This window comes from Ochotona curzoniae, unplaced genomic scaffold (genome assembly GCF_017591425.1).
Source record: "Ochotona curzoniae isolate NIBS_2020 unplaced genomic scaffold, NIBS_Ocur_1.0 contig_1, whole genome shotgun sequence".
Classification (NCBI taxonomy): Eukaryota; Metazoa; Chordata; class Mammalia; order Lagomorpha; family Ochotonidae; genus Ochotona; species Ochotona curzoniae.
The window spans coordinates 830884-841838 of record NW_024464918.1 but is presented as its reverse complement, the minus strand read 5'-3'; the positions used below and the strand labels follow the sequence as shown (position 1 = coordinate 841838).

At 54.2% G+C, this 10955-nt stretch overlaps 1 protein-coding gene across 3 annotated transcripts; it reads right to left on the bottom strand.

The window, feature by feature from the left end:
* Positions 1-144: 144 nt before the first annotated feature.
* On the bottom strand, positions 145-9364 carry FCHSD1 (FCH and double SH3 domains 1). Of its 3 annotated transcripts, none has more exons than XM_040989874.1 (20): positions 9301-9364; positions 8990-9087; positions 8408-8453; positions 7946-8013; positions 7459-7600; positions 7228-7364; positions 7059-7122; positions 6279-6407; positions 5750-5872; positions 5481-5576; positions 4983-5102; positions 4507-4611; positions 4218-4379; positions 3186-3314; positions 3025-3108; positions 2748-2865; positions 2408-2628; positions 1574-1657; positions 682-762; positions 145-525 (listed from the first exon to the last, which is right to left on the bottom strand). In XM_040989874.1, exons 1-20 carry the CDS (start codon positions 9319-9321, stop codon positions 460-462), a joined length of 2094 nt encoding a protein of 697 aa, XP_040845808.1. In that variant the 5' UTR covers positions 9322-9364; the 3' UTR covers positions 145-459. The 3 variants fall into 3 exon arrangements, with proteins under 3 accessions (XP_040845808.1, XP_040844983.1, XP_040846565.1); XM_040989049.1 differs by having other exon boundaries at positions 682-731; positions 1570-1657; positions 7459-7594; XM_040990631.1 differs by lacking the exon at positions 9301-9364 and adding an exon at positions 8640-8752 and having other exon boundaries at positions 682-731; positions 1570-1657; positions 7459-7594; positions 8990-9077.
* Positions 9365-10955: the final 1591 nt, after the last annotated feature.

The following is a 10955-nucleotide window of genomic DNA, read 5'->3' as shown; positions in this document are numbered from 1 at the left end:
CACTGTCAATAAATCTGCTCAGACCATCACAGCTGCTTCACATACTGGCTCCAGCTCCTTCCTAATCCCAAGACCCACTTCATTCCCATCCCTGCCCCTAGCATCTCTGGCTGCCAGAGTTGGTGGAGGGGTGGGGGATGGGTGTCACAGCCAGGGTGGAAACAAATGGGCCACAGTCAGTCCAGACTTTGGGGGAATGGACTCCAACCTCAGAGGGCTTAGGGTATTTCACCACTTAAGACAAGCTGGCACATGGGCAGAAAGGCTGGAGGACAACTGGGGGGAAGCTGCGGTTCTGTCCCACAATTGGAGAAAGGAACTGTGGCTACCCCAGAGGTGAGAGTAGATGTGAGGGGATTCCAACTTCGGGCTGTGTTGTTCCGGATTGTACAGGGAGTGGGTCTCTGACAGCGTGGAGACAGGGGCAGCAGCGTCATTGTACAGCGATTCCCCTGGCCTTCAGGTGAGGGGATCTGGATGGCCAGGATCTGGGGCTTTAGCCGGTGGGGGAGGTGGTGGACGCATCTGTAGGGAACACATAGATATACTGCTCATAGATACACTGCTCCAGAGTCCTTCCTTGGGCCCATCCACACCCGTTCCCTCAACCCTGCAGACAAAACCGGACCAGTTGGAATGAGCCCATGCTACACACAGTCCCCTCCAAGGCAGGACCCTTACCGGCCTGAGTCGGGGCACTGTCATGTCCAGTGGTCCAGGGCATTCTAGGGCTTTGTGTGAAAACAAGAACAACAAATCAGTCTTCAGATCTTGTGTTCAGTGCTGTATCTCCAGCACTTGGGACAACTGGCATTCTATAACTATTTGTTGAATTGACATCATGAGTCTAAGCCATAAAATTCATCCATCCATCCATCTAATCATCCATCTTACTGGACATTATGCTGCTGTGATCAAGGTACCAAAGTAAAGGAGGTGAAATAGCACCCGTACCCCCATGGATGTCAAGAACTAACAGTGAAATGCTAAGAGGCACAGTGAGTGACTTAGTGTTGTGTCCTTCAAAGTGGCCTAGGGGTGCTGGAGATGGTGGTGACCTCACCAGCTCAGAGATGGGGGCTAGGGAAGGTGGAAGTGCCTGAGGTTTTAGCGAAAATTGGCCTTTCTAAGGGAACATGATGACCCAAAGTAGGTATTTGTAGGGTTTAAGAATACTAACAGCAAAGGGTGCCTTGTGTAAGAACAAAGTGAAAGAAGCTGGTTACATTTTTAAAGTAATAACTAAGATCTAACAGCTGCTACTGGCATACACACTCCATGCTGGGCACAATACTACATATATACCCTACAGAGGTCTTAAACTCTCAGAATTCAATAAGGTTGTATGTCTCTCCTCAATAAAGGGCATAAACCAAGACCCAGACAGGTTAGATAGCCACCTGAAGTCCCATGGTTGGAAGTGATAGAATACATCTGAATGGGTCAGCCAGGTTCTGAAGGCCAAGCTACAATGGGTCTTACAATAGGGTGCTGGAGCACAGCCTAGGACACCAAGCTTCCTTTTCCTTCCCCTCTTGTTTTCCTCCCAGAACCCCCATGTCTACTCACATGCAGGCAGGATGGGTGCAGTGGGGCCATCCAAGGCTGAGGCAGGGGGCGGAGGAGAGAAGCTGGGAGGAGAAGGTGATGGCAGGGCCTGGTGGGGTGGGAGTAGGCACAGAATTATTTTTGGCAAGTAGAGGGGTGAGCAGGGAAGAGCTTCCCCAGCCTTTCCTCTCATCCCACCTCCAACTCCTATCTCACCACTGCCCAACACAGAAAGTGGCCAAATGTTTGCCTTCAGATAGATAAAACATATTTCAACCACTATGAAGTATTGAACACTTACTCTCTGAGATGTTCTGCTAGCACTCACATGCACTACAGGACCCAATCAGTCCTCACCGCCATCCCATGCGGTGGGAACTTAAATGGCTCCTGTATGAGGAGTGAGACTGAGGGTAAGCCATCTGTCCAAGATCATAGAGCCTGTTAGTGGCAGAGCACCGGCTAGAGCCCCAGTCCCTGATCCCCACTCCTATGCTCTTCCTGCTTTACTGCAGTAACAACAGCATCATACATACCTCCTGGGTGCCATAATAGTGAACCTACTGAAGTGACTGTCTTATCCCCTTGTGATGCGCAAAGGAAGCAACTCGAACAGGTTTAGTCCCTACTCAAGATCATGCGATAGATGTTTGAACTCGAATCTATCCAGAACCTCCAAGCTCCTAGGAAAGCCACCTCAATTTTCATTTTTCTGCCCAGCCAAAGGAGAAAGAGAGGCCCAAGCCATGTTGAAGGTAATCCCCAGGAAGAAAGGAACATTAAGATGAAAATGGGGTGTTAGTGTGAAAGGAAGATCAACCCAGAGATGCCTGGGGACCCAGGGAGAATGGAGCCTTACCTGCTCGGGTTCAGAGAGTTCAGATGGTCCTGGGGGGCCAAGCAGCTCCTCCACCAGGAGGGAGGGGAAGACACCAACATGGCCCCCAAATTCTCCCCTCCAGAAGCCGTCATCCACTCCATCCTGGGCCCGGGGCAGCAGGCGGATGATGGCCCCTTCAGGGAAGCTTAGCTCCTCTGCGCTCTGCCCTGTGTAGCTATACAGAGCACAGGCCAGAAACGCTGTAGAAGCCAAGGGGGCCCAGTGAGAGGGGGTAAGTGGTGGCATCCCAGGACAGGACACCCAGAGCTACAGTCCCCCCAGACTCAGGGTCTTCCAACCCCAAATTTCCTTTTCTTACCTGTGGGCTCTGCCCGTGAGGGATTATTGCTGTCACTGCCACTCTCAGGGAGGGAAAGGTCTGGGAAGTTGAGATACCGCTCGGGAACAAAGCCCACCTCGCCATGCTGGTTCCGGGCCTGCTCACCAAGAATGCAAACAGACTTGCCTTGGCAGACCCCAGCCTTGGCTCTCCTTCACTCAGCCTTCTAGCGTGGCCTGGCTCGGTCTTTGGGGACACAGAGAAGTCCCTCCCACTGCCCTCCATTCAGGGGGAAAACCTAGGGGCTCATACCCACCTTGACCCATTCGTCAGCATCTCCCTCCTCTATGACCTCCAGCCACTCACCCTCCGTGATGGTCAGCTCATCCTCACGCCCTGCCTAGGCCCCACAAGGAAGGAGTCAAGATCTGTGGGTCCCCTGCCCCAGCAGGCTAAGATCCCTACCCACATTCATACCTGATAGCCAAAGACCACATGGGCAGGGCAGGGGAGTGGCCTAGAGGTCAGGACTGGCGGGACAGGCTCCTCAAAGAGCTCCCCTGTCTCTTCGCATTCATCAAAATCCGAAAGTTCAGCATCTTCTGCCTGCAGAGGGGTGCAAAACAGACATCATTGCTAGTCCCCTCTCAAGGATGCCTTGGAGCTTCCACTACTCCACCTCACTCCTAGAGAACACCATGATCATATCTCCAGGGCGGTACTGTTCATTCAGTCACCAAGTGTGTCACAACCCAAACTCCTGCAGAGAGCAGGACAATACTCAACGCTGACAGAGTTCCGGGACCCACGAGTTTACCACATGCCAGGCATAATGCTAAGGACCTTAGGTATACTCATACTAATCTTCTAGATGATCTAGGTATGTTTTTGCACAACTACCAATCTCATTTTGTTGGTAAGGAAGCTGAGGCCCAGAGAGTTTAAGTCTCTTGGCAGAATCATGCAGCCAATAAGCAGAATGGCAACACTCAGACTACTTACAGACTGCTTCTAGTACCTCAGGGCTTTGCAACCATACCATATCCATAACACAAGTTCATGGATGACCCTCTCATGCCAGAAACTATGCAAAGAATTACATATGGATGATTTCATTTCAGCCTCACAATAACCCTTTGAATTAACTATTTTACTATTAGTTTCTTAGAGAGTCAGATCTCCCATCGACTGGAGTACACCCCACAAAAGCCTGCAACAACTGGGGTTGGGCCAGGCCAATTCTAGCAACTGGGAACTCAATCTAAGTCTCCCTTGCGAATGGCAGAGATCCAAGTACTTGAACTATCACCTGCTGCCTCCCAGGGTATACATGAGCAGGAAGTTGGACTAGAAGCAAAGCTAGGGCTCAAACCCAGGTTTTCCACTATGAGACCCAGATGTCCCAAGCATAAGTTACATTAATTACTGCAACCAACATCGACCTTCCGATTCCCATTTCATAGGGTCTGCCTTCCCTCCGAAGTAGAGCGGAAAGCAGGACTAGCTCACCGTGGGGGACAGGTCCCTCTGGGAGAGCCGAGCCTCACTGAGCCGTCGCTCCTGCTCCACCTCTTCCTGTGCCTGGGTCATGGCAGGCTTCAGCCAGCACTGCACATCCAGGCCAGCTCCTTGCAGGAGGGCCAGCCGGGCAGCACCTTTCACCTGGCTCACCTGGAATAGAGAAAAAGGGAGTTAATAGAACTTGGCCAACTCTGTCCATCCGCACGTCCCTGCCTCCATTAGGTAATGGAGGGGAAGGAAGCCCGAGCAGGTAAGAGCTCAGTGGCTGGTGCCTCACCTGTGCCCTCCGGATGTTTTCCCTCACTTCCTGTAGCCGCTGTTCTATGCTGGGCACCTCCCTCTCAGAAGCCTGCTGCCGCCTCTGCTCCAGTCTCTGCAGCACCTGGTAGAGAAGGCAGAAGATGGGGTAGGGTAGAAAACAGTGTGGGTATAACTCACTCAGAGCCTGGCACTCCTCTGGTTGCATCACATGCATTAGCTCATTTTATCTCCAAGAGGGGTGCTATTCTTGGCCCTACTTTAATGATGAAGAAACTGAAGTCCAGAGAGGTTTAGTCACTCCCACATCCAGGAACACACAATGACAGAAGAGGAGGGAAGCCCAGGTGCTTTTCACCACTGTGTCATGCTGTTGTCTTAAAAGGTCTTTCTTCCATTCCTGCCCGTAGCCCTGTGCCACCCTCAGTACTTCCACAACCCCCATCTCTCAGTCCTTGCCCGCCCATAACATCTGCCCCTCTCCCTCCACCTCACCCGATGCCCATGGTTCTGGAGCTTATAATCACGGGCAGCTCTGCTCGTCCAGCGCTGTATCTCCTTCTCCAGGCCACTCTCCCCAGCCATTTCTCCTCCTTCCCTCTCCAGGACACACACCTGCAGGGGACAGAGGTGCTGGGAACAGGATCTGAGCTTGCTCCTTCCCTCCAGTTCCCTTTTTTTTCTATCTGTCTTGCCCTCCAAAGATGAGAACAGAGAGTTGAGGGCAGGTGCTGTGGACACAGAAGAGTACCAGGAACAGGGTTGAGTAGGGGGCCACAGGTGGGGACAAGAGGACAATGCAATGACTAAAAGGCAGACTGAGGGGTGCCTCATGGATCCTGGTGGAAGGGATGTGACCTAGAGTTCAGAAATCCCCTGCCTGAGGTCTAGTAGTCACTCAGCTATCCCAGGACAAGGACAATGGGGCAGGAAGCCAAAACCACAGTCCTGTTTACACTGGGCCCAATTCCAAGCGGCAGCACACGGCCTCACCTGATCAGTGCCTGCTGGCTGAAACTGCTGGGCGGGGGTGGCAGAGAACACTCCAGGTTCCTGAAGAAACACCTTGAGATCCTGCTCCCAGTTTACCTGCCGGTTGGGAAAAGTCAGCCACTCATCATTCACTTCCTGCCCCAGCCTGTCCCCTGGGCCTCTCGGAAGAAAGAGGACAAGGTGAGAAGGACAGAGGCCAACAAGTGGTGGGGAGTCTGTGTTGCGAAAGAGCCCCTGGTGGGGGTGGTACACGGAGGGGAAGCCCTCACCTGGGCAGTTGCCTGCCCCCCATGGCGGGCTTGCTCCACGACCATCTCTGCAGCTTCCAGCTCTGTACGGCTCAGTGACATCAAGGGGTCCCGCAAGTGTTCTGACAGCTCGCTGACCAGGGCCTGGAGAGAACCCCGAGACACTGACACCAGCTTTCCCCAGGACTCTGTCTGGGTATGAGTAAGTGATGGGCATGAAGTAGGAGAAAGAGGCAAGAGCCAGGCATTATCACTGCTTCTAATAACAGGCCCTCATGTGGACACTTGGCTCAACAGTTCAAAACACACCTTCACAGACGTTATGAAGTAGGCAGAAGTGAGGTTACCCCAAGGGGATTCAGAGGGGCCTGTGCTATACAAAGCCATTTAGCCAACTAGATGCCAAATCAGAACCTCAGAGTGTAGCTTCTGCTAAGAGAAGCAGACCAGGTCCTCTGCACCTGTTGGCCTCACAGGGAGTAGGAATCAAGAGGAGGCCCATCCCTCCCTCCCCGCCATGGGGCAAGGACCACCCGGGGTTAGGACTGGCCTTGAGCAGGGCTGGCAGTTCCTCCTGGTAATAATGGTCAAGGTGGGCATTGGTTGCCACCAAATTGAGCAGGTAGTCATTGCGGGCCGCTCTCAGCTGCTGGGAGTACTGGGCTGACTGCGCAGACAGCTAGGAGGGACAAACAGGTATTGATGGGGAATCCTGGATGGCTCAAGTTCCTTTCCAGGCCAACCCAGTGCCAAACAAAAAATGGATTTTCACATTATTAACTGCTGGCTTTCTAATGTCACTACTCCAGCAGCTGATTCTGTGCACATCTGACATAAAATCTCAACTGTTTCTTACTGTGGTGTCACAGTCCCAACATGCCCTGGCCCCTGCATCCTCCTGAGCAACTTTAGTACCCGATCCCTGGCCACACTAAGACTGCAAAGCCATCCCCATCAGGTAACACACACACCCTGTCCTCTCCCTAGCATGTTCTGCCACTAGACCTTTACAAGACTGGTGGCTTCTTGACACCGGGTCACCTGTTGGAGAGGCCTTCCTTCTATACCACACCCTTCTGTCATCCTTCAACATAGCACCTTGCTGTATTTTTCCTCTTAATCTGATTATTTGCATATTTATTTGTAAGGGAACAAAAGAGAAAGAAATGATTTCTACCTTTTAGATGAAAGCAATGAGACTTGGGGAGATCTTGAAATTGACCAAGGTCACCCCTCTAGGAAGTAGGCAGATTCAACCTAGCCTCCCAAACTACTAAACTACTCTGCCCACCACTTCCCTGTCCCCCAACTCATGCCCTCAGTCCCGAACCTTGGTGCTGAGTTTCTGGAGACTGGTCCGGGAGTGAAAGATGCCATGGTCACTCCGGTTCAGCCTATGTGGGCAAGGGAAACAGCTGGAGCCAAGCCGGATTCTGGTGCCTAGCTTTACCTCTGCACTTGTCCCCATTCCCCCCGACTTGAGGCCTCCTGATTCCCACCTGGCCTGGACATCAGCCGCCTTCTCCTGGGCCAAGGCCCACACACGCTCCCGCTGCCCATACAGCTTCCGACTACGGCTCAGCTCCCGGACAGACTGCAGCACCTCAGCCTGTGCCCTCTGAAGGGTCTCTGTCCCCTAGCAGCAGGACGAGAGGGACACACAGAATCCTGAAGCACACCACTGGCAGCTCCATGCCAGCTCTTCCTCACCCCCAGCCACAGAGCCATACCTTCCTAAGCACCTGCTCCTTGGCACTCCGCCCTGTGCCCCCCGCTAGGTCACGGTATCGGTCGGACGCCTGGAGCCGGGTTTGGCCCCCAGCCACGGTAGCATCGAGCAGGCAGCGCCAGGCACCAAACACTGTCCTGCCCCTCCCCAGAAAAGGTCTGTGTTGAGGAGGAAAGCACTCCACTGCTTCCTGAGACCACCCCCTCCAACACCATGGGAGACAGCGAGCTTCCCCTTCCCCCTCGGCTGAGAGCCCATCTATCGATCTGCCCATTAGCTCGGCCACAAGGATCACTCATGCCCTCCACCCCCACCCACAGTGTCCTTGCTGGGTCAGCTCATCTCCTGCTGCTGTGTCAGCTCTACCTGCAGCTCGTGAGCCCTGCCCCTCAACCAGCCTTCACCCCCACAGGTTCCTGGGACCAAGCTCCCCACCACTTTTTGGCCTTCCCCCCCAAACTGGGGCCCTCATGCTCCATGAGACCCACCTGCTGTCTGTGTCCCCACTCCGGTGCCCTTCCCGTTTCAGGAATGGCCCAGCCAGTTTCTGGAGTGCCTGGAGAGAAAGCCAGTATGCACCCTCACCCACCCTCACCCACTCCAGCGGGAGAACATGGGAACACAATGCCACTCCCACTCACCAGATGCACAGCATATACCACTTGCTTTGCAGAATGCCTTACATTCACTAACTTAATTCTAACAACTACTTCTATGTAGAGATCAGGTACAATATTATACCCATTTTAGAGAGAACAAAACTGAGGCCAAGAAAGGTTAACTTACTCATCCCAGGTCATGCAGCTAAGGAGAACAGGAGGTATTTGACACAGGGCTGCCTGACTTTAGGCATTTGCTCTGAGCCACAACAGAGGTGTGTGTGAAGAGGCCCTGCTGGGATGTTCAGGGGTCAGAACAACAGGGGAGGCACGGAGGAAGGCATCCCATACCTGCCCATACTCTCGTTCAATGGCTGCCCTCTGCTTGCTGTAGGATCTGTGGAGATTGGGGTGGAGCTGGGTTACTGTTTGGTCCTGTTCTCTCCCTTCTCCATGCTGTCCTCCACCTGGGCAGGGGGAAGAGGGATCCAGCCCCAACGTGTGATTAAACCCAGGAGGGACCAGGGCAGCCTGAGTCCTTGAGATCACCTCCACGGGCAGTGGCAACTCAGGACAGCCTCACCTCATCACTCAGAGGCCCAGCAGGATCCTCCCTACCGTGGAAGGGCCATTTACGGGCTTGGAGCTGAGCATGGGTGGAGGTCTGGGTACAGTGCCTGCCACCTGCCAACAGGTCTGGAAGAGGGAAGGGGAGTCTGTCCTAAGCTTGACTGGGGTGGGGAAGTGGAGTCCAGTGGTTGGCGGGAGGGTCCCTGTGTTTATATGAGCGGGAGGGGGCTTGCAGAGGCAAGCCTGAGGCAAGAGGCCGCCCTTAACAAGCAGGTTCCCGCCCTTGTCCTCCATCCCGAGTAGATGTGTGTTATGGCAGAAGTGGCAAAGAAGGGGTGAGTACTGGAAGGGGTAAAGGGATACCTGATGTCCTCCAACAGATCTGCCTCCCTCTGCTGCCGAGTCTGAAGGATGCTCAGTTGTTCCAGGAAGCGAAGCTTCACCTCCTGGGCCGGCTTCACCTGTCCGGGTTAAAGGCAGGACGGGGACCCTGGATGCGGAGATGTTACAAACACCCCGCGTAGGGCACGGAGAGGGGGCGGGGCAGAGGGGCCGTGCCCTCGGTAGCTGCTGGGTTGAGCTTCGTGACCCCCTTCCCACACCGGCTCCAATGTCGGCTGGACCTTTTCTCTCCCCAAGCCCTCCAGAAGCCCCCAATCCCGGCCCAAGCTTACTTTTCGGGGCGGCGGCTGCATCCTCGCTCCAGCCCTAGCAGCCAGCGTCTCGACTCCGGAACTCGAGCGGGCTCCGCCCACCGCCAAACCCCGCCCCAGAAAGGCCGGTTCCGCCCTCGCCCCGCCCACGTCTGCGCGCGCCAGCCCCAGGGGCCGCAAAGGAACCAAAACCCAGCGATGGCTGCGAATCCCCCGGAAGGGTCCGGGCCGCGGGGCGGACGCTGCGTCCGCTGGGAGGTGGGAACTCCGGGCTTCGGAGTCAAGACGCCTGGGTTCTATTTCTAGGACAATTACTGATCCAGCCTGTAATTATTTCTCATCGTTCATTTACATATGCAGATACGAGTCCTTGCGCCTACGGGAAGGAATGGCGGGCAACTCCGTGTGTGACCGGGGAAACTGAGTCACTGAACACCGAGTGATGACGGAAGGAGATAGGGCTCGTCCCAGACCTTTTCCCAATTCCCGCTCAACTGGAAAAGCCAGCGTGAGCGGCGTGAGAAAGACGCCCCCGCGAGGAAGGAACCAGGCCCAGGAGAAAGAAAAAACAGCGACGCAAAAAAAACTACAAGGTGCCAGCGAGTCGTGAGCTGGGCCGCGCACGTGAGGCTCGACAGCACAGAAAACCCTATCACCTATGGGATCTTGCCTTCAGCTCTGCACCTCCAGGAACTGCCAGCCCTGGTGCCACTGGAGGCCTCCCCTTTCATCCTGTACACCTAGGCTCCCTGTCCCACACCATTGTTCCCACACCCCCACATAGCTGGCTCCAAACTCACACAGGAGAGCCTACCCACTGTCGCCACTTCCTGTCTATCCAACGGACACCTCAACCCAATCCTCCCCTAGCTGGTTTTAGGGTTCTCTAAACAACACCTTACCTCTTGGTCAGTAGGAAACTGGGATAGTGTTCCTTCTCCACCCCCTTTCACTGCATCAGCAAGTCCTGCGGGTTCTATTTTTTAATTTCCAAGATCCTCCCTTCCTCCCATCCCCAGTGTCAGTCTCCCATGCTGCTAGCTGGTATCCTTGCATGAAGTGCCCCCCCGCCAACCCACTGTTCACACACCACCCAACAGGCCTATTTTTTTCCAAAAGGGAAAAAGATGTCATTTTTCCACTTAGAACTCAGTTGATTCAGAATAAATTCAATGGTCTGAAATCCAAATCAAAGCCATGACCTAGGAGACTGTGCATGACCCAGCCCCCACTGACATTTCCCACATCAGGAGCATTCTATTCTGTGCCCACTGCCTGGGCCCCACTTGCCCCAGCCTTCCTGCTCCCCCCATTGGCAGGGAAGCCCCTCCTCACAGCAAAGCCTTCTCCCAGCCCTCCACTTGTCCTGCTCAAGCCCACTGCTTTGTTTAAAAGATCTGAAAGTCAGAGGTACAGACCATAAGGGGCCTTCCATCTACTCATCCACTTCCTAGGTGGCCAGGACCAGGCCAGGCTGAGGCCAGGAACTTCATCTGGGTCTCCCACATGAGTAGCAGGGACACAAACACACAGACCACGTTCTGCTACTTTCCCCAGGCTATTAGTGAGGACACTGGATTCGAAATGGAACAGGCGAGATACAGACTGGTGACCACAATGGAAAACGATACCTCAGGCAGTGGTTTTGCCAGCTGTGCCACAAGCCAGCCATACTT